Here is a 17366-nt window from a genome sequence, read left to right as displayed (position 1 = left end):
CACAAAACCACCGAAAAAAAACAAATTCTTAACAAAACTGCTCTTCTCTTTATTTCTATAGCTGTGTCCATCAGCCACCACTTAGTAGAGAGTCTTGGTGCGGGGGTAATCCCAAATCGGTGCCTCATTTCTTCCAAAATTTCTTGTATTTCTCCAAGTCCAGATCCTCCAAGACCTCCTCCTGCCTGGCCTGCAGCTTGCTGGGGAACTGCCGCCGCAGCCGGGCCTTGCGCTCCGCCTCAGGCAACGTGCTGCTGTCCATGGGCAGCTGCGGAGGGAGTGATGGGAGAGAGTGAGGCTGCAACACCCAAAGCAACACACACCCCCGAGTGCCCTTATCTCTAGTTGTTGGGCTGAGTGCCTTACCATGAGGATCCTTTTGGGCTCCTTGTAGCGGATGTGGATGGTGGAGCCATCGGTGCGGACCAGCAGCAGGGGGTAGAGGCGGCCGTACACCTGGCGGCGGAGGTGGGTGACGGAGGTGCGGTTGGAGTTGTGGCGGCTGCAGGCGGTGTGCAGGCAGCGGGGCTGCAGGCTGCTGTTGGAGGCAAAGCAATCATGAACTATAGCACTGTTTGAGTTGGAAGGGACCTGTAAGGGTCATAGAATCATAAAATCATAGAATGGCCTGGGTTGAAAAGGACCACAATGCTTGTCTAGTTCCAACCCCCTGCTATGTGCAGGGTCGCCAACCAGCAGACCAGGCTGCCCAGCCTGGCCTTGAATACCTGCAGCAATGGGGCATCCACAACCTCCTTGGACAACCTGTTCCAGTGCTTCACCACCCTCTATGTGAAACACTTCTTCCTAATAACCAACCTAAACCTCCCCTGTCTCAGTTTAAAACCATCCCCCCTTGTCCTATCACTATCCACCCTCACAAACAGCTGTTCCCCCTCCTGTTTATACGCTCCCTTCAAATACTGGAAGGCCACAGTGAGGTCTCCCCGGAACCTTCTCTTCTCCAAGGTAAACAAGCCCAGTTCTCTCAACTGTTCCACCCCTGAGAGGTGCTTCAGCCCTCTGATTATCTTAACGGCATTCCTCTGGACCTGCTCCAAGAGCTAAAGGTTCCCACTCCCTGCAGGGCACAGGGTCACCCACAGCTCATCAGGTGCTCACAGCCCCATCCATGATCTCTGGTGTCTCCAGAGATGGGACATCACCACCTCCATGGGCAACCTGTGCCTCACTGCCATAACCCTCTTCCTAATCTAGATGCACCACTCCAGGTGAGGTCTGACAGCAAAGACAAGTGGGACAGACCCCCTCCCTCATCCTGCTGGTCAGATATGGCTCTGGATGCACCCAGGGTACAGTTGGGTTTTGGGGTGGGAGGGCACAGTGCTGGCTCATGCCCAGCTGCCATCCACCAGTATCCCTAGCTAGCACTCAGCAGGGCTGTGCCCCATCCTTACATCCCATGATGTGACAGTGGAGGTTGCCACAAACCAGGTACAGACTTTGCACTCGGATTTGTGAACATCATGAGGTTCACCTGGGCCCACCACTCAGCCTGTCTGGGTCTTTCTGGATGGCATCACAGAATGGCTTGGGTTGGAAGTGACCTCTGAGATCACCCAGTTCCATTGCATTAGGTGTCGGAAGAACAAATACTTGCTATCCTTAACCAACAACCGCCCAGAGGCGGGAAGCCTTGAGGAGAACATTAATCAGGAGTGGTCGTTTCACAGAATCACAGACTGGTTTGGGCTGGAAGGGACCTCAAGAATCATGAAGCTCCAACCCCTGCTTGCAGGCAGGACCACCAATCTCCACATTTAATACCAGACCAGGCTGCCCACGGCTTCATCCAATCTGGCCTGGAACACCTCCAGGGACAGGGCATCCACAACCTCTCTGGGCAGTCTGTTCGAGCACCTCAAGAACTTTTCCAGCCTTAATGATTCTGTGATACTTTGGGGGACGCTGCCAACTTATAAAGAAAACCCACAAATCCTTCACTGCAATGCCTTCATTATAGCACTAAAAACAAAAGCCAGGCAAAGGCTCTTCCCCTGAACAGGTAGTAATGGAGGCATACAGCCAGCAACGTTATAACTGTATGAAAAACTGCAACCAATCATGGTAAGAATTGGAAAATTACTCACTTTGTAACTTCTGCAAATAAATACTGTGTCAACAGTTTCCTGTCTGAGCTTGATCTGTGGGAAAGCACCAAGCACCAGGCCTGGACCTCTGACTGTGGCAGAGAGGTTGGAGATTCATGATCCTTGAGGTCCCTTCCAACCCGAGCCACTCTGTGATTCTGTGGACAACTCCAAAATATAAAATGTCTCTCCTGAGAGCATGAGGATTGATTACCACACAGCAGGTGATGAACACGCACTTCAGACCCCAGACTGGGGCTCCCAAGGGCCAAGCACCATTCTCACCTCAGTGCTCTCCACACAGCCGCCATTGTGCTCTGCGTGAGGGGATGCCGCGCTGCCTCTTAAGGACAACCTGGGGACGAGGAGGGCTGAGAACAGAACCAGGGGGTTAGCGTGAGGTGACATCCCCACAGCACAGCGCGGGGACACCCCCAACCCTCAGCCTCAAGATGGCGCCCACCCCCACATCAGCCCCAAGATGGCGCCCGCCCCTCACACCGGATCCAAGATGGCGCCCGCCCTCACACCGGATCCAAGATGGCACCCGTCCTCACACCGCACTCCTGCCCCCAAGACAGCGCCCCCGTCCCGCAATGGTTTGGCCCCAAGCAGTCTACTCCCCCCTCCAAACACCCCTTCTCCCACAATGGTTCAGCTCACGGTGATGCCCTCCCCACGCCGCCCGTAACACCAATGTCCTCACCGCCACCGCCTGGCACCGCGGTGCCCTCAACCCACACCCTCCGCTTGTTCCGACCCCTCACACCGCCTCCTCCTCACAAGAAAAGCACATACCCTCCCCCGTCCCCCCCACTCCGCGGTCATGGTTTCTCCCCCTCACGTGACCTCACCCAGCGGCGCAGCCTCCCGCCTGGCCGCCTCTCGTGACGTCAGCAGGGGCTGACGGGAACCCCCAGCGCCGCGCTCCGCCCCTCCCCCCCCCCCGCCCTCCCCTCATGAGCTGGAGGTGGCTGCGCGGGGCCATCGCCCGGGCGGCGGGTGAGCGGCGGGAGGAAGCGGCTATGTGTGGGGGAACGGGCGGGTAGAGGGCGACGAGAGCGAGGGGAGGGGGTCGGCATCCCGAGGGAGCTGTGTGTGAGGGGTGTGGGGCCTCCTCGCGTTGGTGAAGTCACTCAGCCCAGTCATACCCTGCCTGTCCCCCAGGGAGCCCTGCAGGCTTGGGGAGGAGGTTCTGTGTTCAGTTTTGGGCACCTCAGTACAGAAAGGACATGGAGGTGCTGGAGCAGGTCCAAAGAAGAGCAACAAGGCTGGGGAAGGGCTTGGAGAATATGGTCTATGAGAAGAGACTGAAGGACCTGGGGCTGTTTGGTCTGGGGAAGAGGAGGCTGAGGGGAGACCTTACTGCTCTCTTCAGGTACCTCTGTCAGGGCATTCTCTGCCCAGGGAGGTGGTTGAGTCACCATCCCTGGATGTGTTTAAAAACAGCCTGCATGTGGTGCTCAGGGACATGGTTTAGCAGAGGGCTGTTAGAGTTAGGGTAGTATGGTTAGGTCGTGGTTGGGCTTGATGATCTTTAAGGTTTTTTCCAACCCATGATTCTAAATTAGCACTTTTTGGTGATCATTTGCAGGTAAAACGTCGCTCGGTGTGCCTGCCAGCTGCATGGGGCTGCTCAGCTCCTGTCAGTGCTTCTCTGTGAAGGAGGAAGGAACTGCCAGCTGTGGGTCAGAGAAATCCCCGTATAGAATTAATGAAGGCAGGAGATAGTGCAGTGAATCTGCTTTTGATTAGCAGCATATCTGTTTTGGATCCTCATTACTTCGTTGACAGGCTGAGGGAGCTGGGCTTGTTCAGCCTGCAGAAAAGAAGGCTGCAGGGTGACCTTGTTGCAGCCTTTCAGTACCTAAAGGGAGCCTACAAACAGGAGGGGAGTCAACTCTTAGGGTAGATAACAGCAGGACAAGGGAAAGTGGTTTGAAGTTGAGGGAGGGAAGATTTAGGTTGGATGTCAGGGGGAAGTTCTGTACTATGAGAGTGGTGAGGTGCTGGAACAGCTGCCCAGAGAGGCTGTGGATGCCCTGTCCCTGGAAGTGTTCAAAGCCAGATTGGATGGGGCCCTGGGCAGCCTGGTCTAGTATGAAATGCGGAGGTTGGTGACCCTGCATGTGGCAGGGGGGTTGGAGCTTCATGACCCTTGAGGTCCCTTCCATCCCTGTCCATTCTGTGATTCTGTGGTCAGGCGCTGGAGTAGACTGCCCTGGGAGGTGGTGGAACTGACCCTGGAAGTGTTCAAGGAATATTTAGATGCTGTGTTGAGGGTTTAGTGAGAACTATTGGCAATAGGTGGACGGTTGGACTGGATGATCTTGGAGGTCTTTTCCAACCTTGGTGATTCTGTGGTTCTAAGACTTGTTTCACATGGCTGGTGAGACAGCCCAATTGCTGGGCTGGTGCTCAGGTGTGGTTCTATGCAAGCAGAGAGCTGCCCTTCTCTTCTCATGTATTGCAAGTGGAACCACTTGATAGGGCAAAGAAAAAGTTTGGAGGAAGGGTAAAAGCTAGTCGTGTCTTTTATTAAAACAACCAAACAACCCACAGTGCTTTCAGGCAGCCTCTCCTCTTAGCCCCCTGTTCTGCATAGTTCCTGTGGCTCCTGTTAATGATTGTGTGTCCAGCAGCTGTTAAGAATCAGTCCTAAAAGTTAGAAAGGAGGAGTTGGGAGTTCATGGAGAACATGCTAAAAATAGGGAATGGGATTTTATTCCTAATCCAGGAGACTTTAGCTGGGGCTCCTGACAAACTGTCCTTTAAGCTGCTTTTCTCCTTTGTAGCAGGGCTTTACCTTCTTTTCAAAGCTGTTCTGCTAATCAGCATTGATTATGTTTAACTCTTTGTGATGTCTGGTCTTTGTCCTACTGGTCGGCTTGCCACCTGCCAGGTAAAATTCAGTGTGGCTGTAGCAAGCAGGACCAGAGGGAGATTTGCTCCCTGCCTTTGGGATGGCTTCTTGTGTGCTTCTTCTTTGCGCCCTGTATCATTTTGCAGCTCAACAGCATCTCTGTGGCCTTCATCTGCAGCTGCAAAACCACACTGCTGTGGGTTTGGGTACCCGTGGTGGTTAGGCTGGGTTCAAAACCACTTTAGGAGAGATCCTTTGTGTTTGGGAATCAACTGCTCTGACAGTGCCAAAATCTGAGCAAAGGGGGGGAAAAAATAAAACCGGTGCTGAGCTGAGCTGGTTTTGTTCCACAGTGATGTGGATTTCCAGTTTGTCAGCTGGATGCTCACTGTTTGCTGCACACAGAGGACTCAGCTTCTTCAACTGGCAGTGAAAATGGATGGGGTGTTTTCCTGTAAATTGTCTTGTTTTGCTGCAGAGGTCTCTTGCAAAGAAGATGGGGTACATTTGGAGGGAGGCAGGAGTAAACATCTGTCAGTCTTTAAGTTTACTTTCAGCCTTCTTAAAGAAGTGAGACCTGTGATTGCAACACCTGTCTCTTCTCAGTATTTCAGTGGGGAAAAAAAAAGTAAAGGGTGGGGTTGCAGAATGTGGAGGAGTGTCACACAGATCAGGAATCCAGGTCCTCAGGCACAGCTCCCCGCTCAGCCATCCTTGGCTGGTTCACCTGCAGCCTTCCTCCCTCACAGCCAAGTGCCAGCAGCCTTCATTGCAAACCAGGACCTCAGCAAGTGGCTGGCACCCCTGGCTTTCAGTTCAATAACACCACAGGTGCAAGATTCTTAACATCCAGATGTCCAGAAAAGGAAAACTGGGTGTTGGAGGGGTTTGGCATTTACCCTGGTTGGGCAGAACGTTTGGCATCTGATGGAGGGGTGTGTTCTGAGATCAAGAGCCTCCAATTCAAGACTTTAAGGAAACTTAGTCCTGTCCACTGAGGATTTTGGAGGCTTAGGTTTAAAGGAGGCTTGTAGAAACACAAAAGCTGGAGTTATAGTTTGAGGTTGACCAGGCTAGGCATTCTCTGGGGATGTGGAGCCACGTCACTGCTCTGCCCTTTGCCTCTGCCTGGATGTAGAGCCATTGGCAACAGCCCTCTCATTGTCACCATCTAACCAATTCTTCATCTGCCTAACAGCCTGCCCTTCAAATCCATCTTTCTCCAATTTAGAGCTAAGAACATGGTATGGGACCACGTCAGAGGCCTCGCACAAGTGCAGATAGACATTATCAGTTGCTCTTCCTTTGTCCACCGATGCCATTGCTCCATCATAGAAGGCCATTGTGTTGGTCAGACACCTTGAGTGCGATTTTTTGTTCTGATATTGTAATATTTTAGCCAAAGTTCCAGGCAGAGAGCTTGGGTGATGTGCTATGTTGCACTGCAGAGGGCCTGGAAAAAGTGCTGGTTGGAGGTTTGGGCAAGGAAAGGAATTCATTGTCATGATAGGCAGTTGTGTAAATCACTGAGCTGAGCTCAAGCAATGGCTGGAAGCAGCAGCCATGCCAACTTCAGTCCAAAAGAAGAACATTTTCTGCAGAAGGTGATATCCCAAAGGCAGTGGGTTCCACGGCCATGCCAGCAAGTGCTGGCATCCATCAGCTTGTTAATGGTGATTGACTGTGACTTTACCTGCCAGGAGAGCAGGGAGCAGAGCAGAAAGTACAAGAGGAGATTAAAGATCAGCGAGCAATTTCCATTGGCTGTCTTAAAATCGCAGCGTGGTAATTAGGCAGCTCACAAATAGCTCAGCTCTCTGCCTGCCTGCTCAGATTGAGAGCCTGTCACCACTCTGAGGAGCTGGGCTTGGCTGTGAGGGAGCAAAAAGGTAGGGATGCACTGGAAGCCAGCACTCAGTGAGTACTGTGCCTGTTTGTTGCTCCTTCCCAATTTCCCTGGGCTTGGATGAAATAATCACAAATGATTTGAGCAGCTTTACATTCCTGTTTGCCTGATAGAGGGTAGAAGATTCCAGGGGACGGAGAGGGGAGCAGCATCCTGGCTGGGATGTTTCTCTTCTGTTGGTCAGGGTTCACTGATGTTCTCCTGCTGTTTTATGGGTGGGAGGAACAAGGAGAGACAGATGCTTCAGAAAAGTCAGCAAGAGCAGCGTTGCTTCCCTGCTCCAGGCATCGAGTTTGGTGGGGTGGTGCAGGGGGGTGTTTGTTTTATGTATTGAGCAGTTAGGGAAAACCTGGGCTATTCAGAAATTACCAGAGGCTCAGGAAAGAACAGCACGGGTCTGTACCCAAGAGGGCTTCCTAAAGATTTGTTCATCATTTATACTTTCTTTGTGGGATGATGGAGCCTCATTCAGCAGCATGGTAATGCATGTATGGTGGGACTAACCCTGCAGCAACAAAACAGTTCCTTGACAGCTGGTGATCAAACTTAGGTGTTGTTATGGCCATGTATGCACTAGATATCTGTGTTGTCTTTGGGTATCTGACCTTTTGTTCAGGCTTGGATTGCAGGTAACTTGGAGGACTGCTGATTTGCTGCTTGATAAGTGTGTGAGAGATAACAGAGCTGTGCAACAGGGATCTGAGGATAAGGAGGGACCTGACTCGGGTCAGGTAGGCAGCAGAGCCACATAAGCCAGCCACACCATCCCTGGCAGCATCTGCTTTTGTAAGAGGTTGAGTGTGGCTTAAGGCTCTTTGAAATGTGATTTGTAAGGTCAGGATGACATTGCTATGGTCTAATTTAAAATGGAAGGGCATTATGCTGTCTGTGTGCTGAATGCTCCTTGGGCCAGACTAAAGCCTTTTGGGGGCTTCACTGCTTGTGGAAGAGAGAGGATTTTAAGTAGGAAAAGTAGACCCATTGGGTTTGTCCTGCTTTTAGCATCACCTCTGCCTTAGAAGCTGCCCAGTTGCTGCTGGTGGATGACAGTCCCCTGAGAAAAACCTGCACTGTACTACAGAAATTTCCTCCTAATTCACATACTAGTAATTAACCATTTTCCCTCCCCAGAGGGGCAGGTGCATGAAAACACCCACTCTTTTCCTTCTGGCTGAAGAAACAATAGAGAAAGGTCGGTGTAACCCAAGGTTGCCTTGTTTCTTTGCTGGGAGCCAAACCCTTCTTGCTTGTTGCCACACCTCAAGCTGCAGTTTGTGCTGCAGAGTGCAGCTGTGCCCTGCTGGTGCCTGTGTCCCCAGGCACTGCTGCAGGGTCTTGAGGTTTATTTCCCTTGTGTTATGCTTGCAGACCAGGACCAGAAGCAAAGCAGAGTGATGCTGTCCTGCTGCATTGCTGGTGGCCCCATCATCAGCTTTCCAAATGCAGCCCCTCAGAGCCAGGCTGGTGCCCTTTGTCCTCGTGCAGAGGTGACAACTTTCTCTATTTGTGGCAGGTTTGCTGATGTAATTGTTCTTTGGATTTCCCTGGTGTTTCCTGCACTCCTCGGTGTTTTCCATCAGCTCTCATCTTCTGATTTCTCATAATTTAACATTTTTCACCAGAAACTTGTGTCAAATAATAAAAGACAGGCACTCGTGGTCCTGAGATGCCACTGGATGCCTGTACCCATGTTTTCTACATATTTCTAACCAGCCACGTGTTTGTTTGTCTGTGTAGCCATGCAGGGACCGAGACCAGTGGTTCTGAGTGGCCCATCAGGTGCAGGGAAGAGCACTTTGATAAAGAAATTGTTTAAGGATTATGAGAACATCTTTGGCTTCAGCGTCTCTCGTGAGTATCTGATGGACGGGCAGTGAAGGAGTTTGAGGCTACAAACCCAGAGCCCAGTTCTCTACCTCTATTTGTGTCCCATATAGCAAGCTTCTGTTCTTTGCCTGCATCTATCTGTGGGCTTTTGGTCTCTTTAAATGAGTGCAGGGGATCTTTATTCGACTTAACACGGTTCCCTGTAACATGAAAATAGCCCTGGCTTGCTGACATGACCCACTCACACCTGGCTGCAGGCAGTGCTGGCAAATACTCAAGAGAACATCTCTCTTAGTCATGGGAGATGTGGCTTGCAGTGTTGGAATGTTGCATCCTCTGCACACAACAGGTGGGTGAATGCAGCTTCTCTGTCCTTGGGAGCCTGTGGGAAAGGGGCTTTGGCTTAGGACAAAATGAGCACAGATTGAGGGATTTGTATGATAACCATCCATTTACACGAGCAGAATTATTTTAAATCCCCTTCCTCTCCTACTGAATTCTGCAGAGGGATGTGCTGCTCTCCTTGGTGTTTTGAGAGGGACTGTAGGGTCTTAATGCAGCACTGTGGTCACAGTGTTGCTATGTGCTGTTGAAGCCACGGGAGAATGCAGGGAGTTTTCCTTAGGCAGCTTGCTTGTTGGGAGACAGATGTTTCCTTTTCCCTTACTGACACCTTAAAGATTACCTTCAGAGTTTGGGCTGCACAGGCAGCTCATTCACTCCATTGCCTTACTGCACTGGGTTAACTCTTACCAGTCCTAAATAAAATAACTGGCATTGCCTTTGACTCTGACCATCAGATTTCTTTTGGTTTGCAGAGAATCTTCTTAAAATAATGCAAGTTTGAATGACTTCCAGTAGGTTTCAAAAACAGTCTGACTTATTCACCTGCTTCGTGCAGCACTTTGCCCTTGTTCCTTAAACCTGGCTATTTTAAGTATGTCTGTAGGTGCTGCTTAATCTTTTCCAATGAAGATAACTTTGCAAAGTAGGACATTGTTAATTCCTCTGCACCGAGGCAGGGATCTGAATACCAGGATTACATAGGAGGTCTGTAGCAGAATGGGAAGCTAAACCCAGTGTGTAAGTCCCAGACTGCCTGCTGTGCACCTAACAATCACAATTGCTTCCAGATTATCTAGAATTCTTCAATTAATGGCCAGTTGTGGAGTGGCTGTGCTTTACACTAGCTGATTCCAGAAGCTTTGATTGTTTTTGATCAGCTTACAGTGTGATTGAGTTAATTTCTATGTGTGTGCTCTTTTGTCTTTTATACTACTGCTTCCTTGTTCCTGCAGTTTCCAAGGCTGTTTTTTGCTTGCAGATACAACGAGGCAGCCGAGACCTGGAGAAGTAAATGGCAAAGGTGAGTGTGCTGTGACTGGGCATGTCTCACCAGCCTCATTATTGCTCTGAGAACATTTAAGTTTTTATGGGAACTGCAGGTAAGTGATGGTCCTACATTCATGTTTATAGGGTGCATTTCTGTAGGCAGAAGGAGGGAGTAGTCAGTAATGATCTATCTAAATGTATATACCTTTTGGTTTTGACCTCAGTGGCTGTGAGACTGTAGTGACTGCCATTCTGCAGCATAGGTTGTGCGCTGGGGAGAACTGAAGAGGAATGGATTTGAGAGAACAAAACTATGATTGAATTAAGCAGTGAAATGCTAACTGAGGCAGAGCGTATGCTTCCTGTCTTTCTAGACTCTCTTTCTTTGAAAATCTTGGTCTCTGTGTCAGTGTGGGGCTCTCAGTTTAAGCACTGCAGTCTGTATGCAAGCACTGAGTGGCTTGATTTCATGGAACCATAGAATGACCAGGGTTGCAAAGGACCACAATGCTTGTCTAGTTCCAACCCCCTGCGATGTGCAGGGTTGCCAACCACCAGAGCCACATCTAGCCTGGCCTTGAATGCCTGCAGGGATGGGGCATCCACAGCCTCCTTGGGCAACCTGTTCCAGTGCCTCACCACCCTCTGGCTGAAAAACTTCCTCCTAATATCCAACCTAAACCTCCCCTGTCTTAGTTTAAAACCATTCTCCCTTGTCCTATCACTACCCACCCTCAAACAGCCGTTCCCCCTCCTGTTTATATGCTCCTTTCCAAAGTGTCAAGCATCTCTGGTTAGCTCATCCAAGGCACAGTGTTTTGGGAAATGCACCTACTTAATGAGTCTTTATCTGAGTTAAAAGCTTGTGTGCACCTGACAAGATGCTTTTCCTGGTTTGTTGCCATATTTCAGAAAGAAACAAATGAGTTTTGCACTTAATTTCCAAAGGAAGCCTCCTTTCTGAAGTGAAAGGGAGATGTTTCAATAAAAGACAGAGAATCATTTCTGTTCTTTTATATTTAATCTTCCCTTTTATGTATCTCTCTGTCTTTCTAGTCTTTAATCATAAATGCTTTCAAATCACTGGCCTTGGCAGTCCTGCTGTAACACGTTCCAGGATTGCAGGGGAGTTTCTCACTGCACAAGGAGGGGAAGTGGGGAGGAGTGAGCATGAAGAGGAGTGCACAGCAGCATGCCTGGCCACACAGCGCTCCAGAAGCATTGGAGCAGGTGTGTGGTCAGTTGGTGTAGAGAGGGACTGCTGTATGTGTTGATATCTACTGTCTGCCAAGGCTGTCTGAAGCAGATTTTCTTTGTCCTGAGCATCCATGCATGACTTTGGCCATCAAATTTACCTTCCAAGCTGCTAATTTGTGTATTTTTCCCATTTTCAGATTACCACTTTGTGACCAGAGAGGAAATGAAGAAAGAAATCGATGCTGGTGAATTCATTGAGCACGCAGAGTTCTCAGGAAATATGTATGGGACGAGGTATGCATTCAGACCGTCACCACTGAGCCCAGGTGGTGCTGGAGGAGAAAATGTCTAACTTGGGGAGGCTTCCTGTCCATACATCCCACATTACCTATTGGTCTGAATGTGATAAATCCAGGGGCAGAAGGGATGGCATCCCTACTGGCTGTTATTCTCACTCAGAGGGTGGTGATGCACTGGAACAGGTTGCCCAGGGAGGTTGTGGATGCCCCATCCTTGGAGACATTCAAGGCCAGGCTGGATGTGGCTCTGGACAGCCTGGTCTGGTGGCTAGTGACCCTGCACATAGCAGAGGGGTTGAAACTACAAGATCATTGTGATCCTTTTCAACCCAGGCCATTCTGTGATTGTGAAGCAAGTATGAGTACTTCTTTACTGAAGCAGCTGATTATACATAGATATGTTGTGTGCCACCCTTGACTGTGGTTAAAGAATTAAGTGGATTTTAAAATAGCATTGCTCTGGGCATCAGAGCTGAAGATCAATAAAACATTAAGCAGCAATGTTAATTAGAAGTCAAATATCTTATGTAATTATTGTTAGGAAATTGTGGCACTGCAACAAAGGACCTGCTAAGGAGGAAAGTTAAGTATGTCTGAGAGATTTAGTTGGTTGAATGAAAGGCAGATACCTGGAATGCTTTTCAGGAAGATCTGCATTTCCTTAAGGACTCAATGTGCTTCTTTGAGAATTTTTTTGGAGACAGCAGAGTGAGCTTCTGAAGCTTGTTTCCTTATGGGATACATCAACCTGAGGCCCTGAAACAGAATGTGCAGCTCTGAAGGAATGGTTGCTGACTTTGCATTCCATTAACGTGGCTCATTCATTAGCAGCACAGTTTGGGTTTTAGTAACCACCTTGAAGTGTCGGAAGGCCACAGTGAGATCTCCCCTAAGCCTTCTCTTCTTCAGGCCAGACAACACCAGCTCTCAACCTTCCTTCCAAGGGGAGAGAGCTGTTTGAATGCACTATGCACTGACATTACTGCTTTCCCACAGCTTGGGAGTCTTCCAGGGATGTGGCCATGGCCCCCTGAAGCTGCTAGAGGAGGATGGTCTCTGCTTTGGCCTTGGTGCTTTCAGCATTGCTCATTTGGCAAGAGAATCCCAACCTGACAACTCATCTTCCAGTTTACCTCCGATGCCCAGCGCCAAGGAGAAGCCAAGTTCAGACTCCTTAATCCCAGGGTTTATGGTGTGTAGGACAGGCTTCCTTCCTTTGCGTGCTCCCTGAGTAATCCATGCTGCTTTGTGCAGAGGAGGTGGCAGTTCTCAGATGTCTGCTGTGGATTGAAGAGGTGGCAGTGCCCTTCCATCAGGGTGGGTGCTGGGAGGGCTCCTTTCTGCAGCTGATTCCCATGGAATTCAAACAGACACGAGTGGAAAAGGCTAACATGAGTCAAAAGTTACCAGGAGGAAATGGGATACCTGAACACCCTTGGAAAAACAAGGTTGTGTTGGTGTGAGCCCAGAGTATGTCACTTTGGCTGACCCTGGGCGGAGCAGAGAAGAGTGAGGGGTGTGTGTTCCTTCAATTTCTTCTGCATATGCACACAGAACATGCAGGATGGGAGGCTGAAGTTAACCCAGATCAGAAATTAACCCAAAGCATTAAATACCCCTTGGCAGACAAAATATATATCAAAACTATCCAAGTCTACAATTTCCATACAAGTGCCTATGGATATTTCTGATGAGATATGTGCTATGTGGAGAGTCCCTCATGCTTATCAGGGGAATTGAAGCTTTTGCCATCCTTTGTGCTCCCTAAATCTTACTAGCTAATGATATTTAATATCTAAATTAATTTCTTTCATAGTCCTGAAAGAGTTGAAAGATCTTTTTTGATAAGACCACAGAAACCAGGACTTCTTGGAAGCTGCCTTAAATTACAGCTGTGGTCAGGATGTAAGCATGGGGTTCTCTGCCCTGTGCTGAGAGCTGTTGTTGGCTCTTAGTGGATTGCTTGCAGCAGGAATTGCTGGACACCTGTTGATAGCAGGTGAAGCCTATAGCAAAAAAAAGAGCTCTTTTGGGGAGATCTTGTGGATTTGCTGTGGATGCTGCTCAGGTCTGGGCTTTTGCTGCTGCTCCCTTGGGCAAGGTAGCAAATCTTTGTATTCATACAGGTCACAGTGCTGGTCTCAGAGGATCACTGCAGCTTTCCCCTTCCTGCTGGTGTTTAAGTGACCTGTGCTGTGGGACCCTCATGGCTTCATGAGAGCCACCAGCTGCCCCCTGTGACAGCAGTATCTCTGTAGACAGCAGTCTGCCACCAAGCAGGTCAGCTGTGCAGATGGACTGCCTGTCAGCTTGCTCTTCCCTTCGGTCTGGTGTGAGCAGCTCTCCTCATAGGTGTGCTGAGCTGCTCCCTTGCTCATCTCTGGGGTTTTTCATTGCCACTTTCCCCATTTTGGCTCTTTGTATTCTTCTGAGAGGCACATTCTGCTCATGCTGCTTCCATCCTTTCTATTAGTGGTCGCAGAAAGTTGTACTGAGGTTGTGGCATCCATAGGCTGAGGGCTCTCCATCTATGTTACCACAATTTTCTCTGCTCATGCCCTGAAGACACCTGTGCTGTGGCCCTGAGTATCTGCTGCCTGACACCCATGGGTGCTTTGTGCTGGTGAAGGCTTTGTCTTCTCCAGCCCAGGGCACTGCTAACCAGGGAGCAGCACTAGAGAGAGCTGGGGAAGGAGTGCTGGCAGTAAGGAGTCCTCCTTGGCCAGAGCTTTGCTTCATTCCTAGGGCACAGGATGGGTCAGGAGTGCTTTTTGGAGGCGGTCTGTGTTCAGCACATCTCTGTGGAAAGCTCTTTCCATCACAGAGCAGATTTTGCAGCTGCATGTTCACGAGGAGAGATCCAAAGAGATGCCCTGATTACAGGCAAGGAATTGAGCAGGTTTAGGGCTGGCTGTAGGGCAACATTTTCTCTTTATCTCTGCTGCTTCTCCTTATTCAGCTCCCTTCAAACCTCTGCAGTGGCCACCTCTGAGCTCCTAGTGCTGTGCATTGCTGTTGTGCCTCTGAGCCCTGTCTTGGAGGAGATCCTGCCTGCTGCACTGTACAAATCCTGCCCAAGGAGTGCCCTGATGGGGCAGGAATTAATCCAGGCACCTCTGGTGTACTGGCAGAGGGATGGAGTTGCTGCTTTTCAAAGGATAACTGGAAGTATTCAGGAAAAAGCTGGAGGCAGTTGTATACAGCCCGCTTTGTAGGAAGGTACAGTCACCTTTAAGTGTATAAGAGAATCATTACAGAATTTTCTTGACTGTGCATCTTGTGGAGCAGTCCAAAGCATCCATTAAGCATCCTTCAGGAGAGTGCATGGGTACGAAATCAGGGAAGGAAAGTTCTCTGTTCTGTTCTTTGGTGAGACTGCTCCTATATTTGTCTAAGCTTAATGGGCCGTGCTTGAGCCACGAGCACAGATCATAGAATGGCCTGGGTTGCAAAGGACCACAGTGCTTATACAGTTCCAACCCCCTGCTATGTGCCCAGAGCCACATCCAGCCTGGCCTTGAATGCCTGCAGGGATGAGGCATCCACAACCTCCTTGGGCAACCTGTTCCAGTGTGTCACCACCCTCTGGCTGAAAAACTTCCTCCTAACACCCATCCTAAACCCCCCCCCAGTCTCAGTTTAAAACCATTTCCCCTTGTCCTGTCACTGTCCACTCCTCTTGGAATAGCCACGTTGTCCATTTCCACGCCCTCCATCAGGGCTTTGCCCTCTGCACTACCCTAGGACCCCAAAGGACACTCAAGGAAAGAGAAACTGCTTAGGAAGAGCAGAGCAGATGTTCTTCCCTCCTGCAGCAGTTTGGGCATATGGGAGCCCTATGAGACCTACTGCTGGGGAGCCCTAAACCTCACTGCTGTGCTGGAGGCTCTGACCCTCCCCTGTTTGGTCTGTCCCTAGTAAACGTGCAGTGCAGGCTGTTCAAGCCAAGAACCAGATCTGCATCCTGGACATTGACATCCAAGGCGTAAAGAACATCAAGAAGACAGACCTGAACCCCATCTACATCTCTGTGCAGCCTCCGTCCATAGACGTCCTGGTGAGCGGCCGCCTTCCTTTGCCGTTAAGCGGTTAGAGGTAATCGGCGTCTTGCTCTGAAGCCATGAGAGTTTCCCCACCTTGTTGTTGAAGGGAGATATGTTCTTAGGGACTGGGGGAGTGGGGAAGAGGTTGCCAAGCGTGCTGTTAGCTCTGCCCAGCCTGGGTCCCTGTGATAAACCTTTCCCAGCCCTGTTATTTGTGTCTCTCCTGCACAGTTCCCACGTGTCAGTGTGGTTGCTTGTGCTGGGTTATAAGCTCCAAACACGTTAGCTGTGCTTACACTGGGAGGTAAGCAGAGCTTGTGATGAGACTTGCTTCCAGTTATTGAAGTTAGACCTAAGGAGGCTGTCCCTCTGCAGCACTGATATACACCCCTTCCTTCTTGTGTGGTCCTGTAGAGCAGTGATCACTCTGTGCCTCTGGGAGAAGTGAATCCCTGTCGTGGTTCAGGGAGGAATGTGGGCATGAATATAGAGGGGAGAAGGAAAGACTGGGAACTGGAGCTGTGGATCAGACATCCACAGCCCAGGTTGGGCAAAGGTTTGGGCTGGAATTGAGGCCCCCAGCCTTCTGCAGAGTGTTATGTCACTCCCACTGTTGCTGACAGCAGCAGATATCTCTGCTTTGATGATGGGATGGGGGTGTTTCCTGCATGCAGTATTTGGGATATGCATTTCTTTAATGTATTTGTCATTGGGTTTAGGAAAAAAGGCTGCGTGACCGACAGACTGAGACAGAAGAAAGTCTACAGAAGCGTTTGACTGCAGCCCGTGTAGATCTGGAACTTAGTAAGTCTGGGAGTCTTTGAGCAGAGTGCCCAGGGAGAGGGGTGCACTGGGAATGGAGGACCTGTTTTCTGCACAAACATCTGACTTCTCTTCTCGGAGGAACGCTGGCGGGGTTTGGGCATTAGCTGGGTTTGATCTAAGCATCGTGCTGCATCATTTCCCATTGCAATTCCTGAGGGCATTTAGCAGAGAAGCGCATAAGCAGTGGCTGAAATGATGATAATAAAATGCTGCAGGAACTCAGGTCGGGCATGAGAGATGACACAGGAAAGGAGCATGTTCTTCTCTAAGCCCTCTGTCCTTGTCTCCTTCACTAGGTAAAGAGCCTGGCCTCTTTGACTTGGTCATTATTAATGATGATCTAGAAAAAGCCTATTCAGAACTGAAGGAGCAGCTCCTGAAGGTGAGTCCTGGGGGGCTTTGCTGCTTTCTCCCTGGGTAGGCCTGGCTGAGCAGTCAGACCACAGCCATAGAAGTGTGCCCATAGCAGATCCAGGTTGAGCTGCTGATTGATGGTGGATTTGTGGCCCAGGAGTGGGAAATGGATCCAGTTCAGTCCTGGACTGGTGGCAGAACAGGGGTACACCTCTGGAGAGCACAGGAGGGGTGTGCTGTTGTGAGGAGCCTCTCAGTCACACCTTGCTGTGTTCCAAGGCCAGTACTGACATGGGAGCCTTGATGCTGTGATGCTGGGGCTTTTCTGTGGGGCTGTTCTGCTGAGGTGATTTCTTCTGCTCTCCATATCTGTGAAACTACTGCTTCCCAAAAGTGACGGTGCTCAGTTGTTTTCCTGATCTTCTTGCAGGAAATCCAGAAGGCCCAAGAATCCAGGAAGTCCTGAGCTGAGCCTGCCTGGACGTTTTAACTTTATCACATCATTCCTGAGCCACATCACAGCATTTCATTCCAAGAGACATTCCCTTTAGGCCCATCCTCCTCCCACGTTACTCTAGGTTATTTCTATTAAAAGGAAGGAAAACAAAA

General features: G+C 49.9%; 2 protein-coding genes across 16 annotated transcripts; one reads left to right on the top strand and one right to left on the bottom strand.

The window, feature by feature from the left end:
* Positions 1-25: 25 nt before the first annotated feature.
* MRPL55 (mitochondrial ribosomal protein L55) lies at positions 26-3059 on the bottom strand. 6 transcript variants are annotated; one of them, XM_003206894.4, is made up of 4 exons: positions 2966-3059; positions 2397-2482; positions 367-538; positions 26-268 (listed from the first exon to the last, which is right to left on the bottom strand). In XM_003206894.4, the coding sequence occupies exons 2-4, from the start codon at positions 2420-2422 to the stop codon at positions 125-127; spliced, it is 342 nt and encodes a 113-aa protein (XP_003206942.1). In that variant the 5' UTR covers positions 2423-2482; positions 2966-3059; the 3' UTR covers positions 26-124. The 6 variants fall into 6 exon arrangements, with proteins under 6 accessions (XP_003206942.1, XP_085083017.1, XP_010710577.1 ...); XM_085226891.1 differs by having other exon boundaries at positions 367-535; XM_010712275.3 differs by having other exon boundaries at positions 2910-3022.
* On the top strand, positions 2985-17366 carry GUK1 (guanylate kinase 1). Of its 10 annotated transcripts, none has more exons than XM_085226883.1 (10): positions 3055-3113; positions 3706-3799; positions 8249-8367; positions 8618-8731; positions 10032-10073; positions 11434-11530; positions 15454-15592; positions 16298-16382; positions 16700-16785; positions 17188-17366. In XM_085226883.1, exons 1-10 carry the CDS (start codon positions 3071-3073, stop codon positions 17221-17223), a joined length of 855 nt encoding a protein of 284 aa, XP_085083009.1. In that variant the 5' UTR covers positions 3055-3070; the 3' UTR covers positions 17224-17366. The 10 variants fall into 10 exon arrangements, with proteins under 10 accessions (XP_085083015.1, XP_085083009.1, XP_085083013.1 ...); XM_085226888.1 differs by lacking the exon at positions 8249-8367 and adding an exon at positions 8012-8072 and having other exon boundaries at positions 3091-3113; XM_085226887.1 differs by lacking the exon at positions 8249-8367 and having other exon boundaries at positions 3706-3795.

The sequence above is a fragment of the Meleagris gallopavo genome, chromosome 6 (genome assembly GCF_905368555.1).
Source record: "Meleagris gallopavo chromosome 6, MGAL_WU_HG_1.1, whole genome shotgun sequence".
Lineage (NCBI taxonomy): Eukaryota > Metazoa > Chordata > Aves > Galliformes > Phasianidae > Meleagris > Meleagris gallopavo.
This window is presented reverse-complemented; position numbering and strand designations above follow the sequence as displayed.

What these genes read in the sequence shown, in the direction of transcription:
- GUK1 (XM_085226883.1), top strand. Translation starts at nt 3,071, where the DNA reads ATGAGCTGGAGGTGGCTGCGCGGGGCCATCGCCCGGGCGGCGG. An exon ending in CTCCGTCCATAGACGTCCTG is followed by an intron (nt 15,593 to 16,297) that starts GTGAGCGGCCGC and finishes CATTGGGTTTAG; the next exon opens with GAAAAAAGGCTGCGTGACCG. An exon ending in CCGTGTAGATCTGGAACTTA is followed by an intron (nt 16,383 to 16,699) that starts GTAAGTCTGGGA and finishes CTCCTTCACTAG; the next exon opens with GTAAAGAGCCTGGCCTCTTT.
- MRPL55 (XM_003206894.4), bottom strand. Translation starts at nt 2,422, where the DNA reads ATGGCGGCTGTGTGGAGAGCACTGAG. An exon ending in GCTGTGTGGAGAGCACTGAG is followed by an intron (nt 539 to 2,396) that starts GTGAGAATGGTG and finishes TGCCTCCAACAG; the next exon opens with CAGCCTGCAGCCCCGCTGCC. An exon ending in AGCCCAAAAGGATCCTCATG is followed by an intron (nt 269 to 366) that starts GTAAGGCACTCA and finishes CTCCCTCCGCAG; the next exon opens with CTGCCCATGGACAGCAGCAC.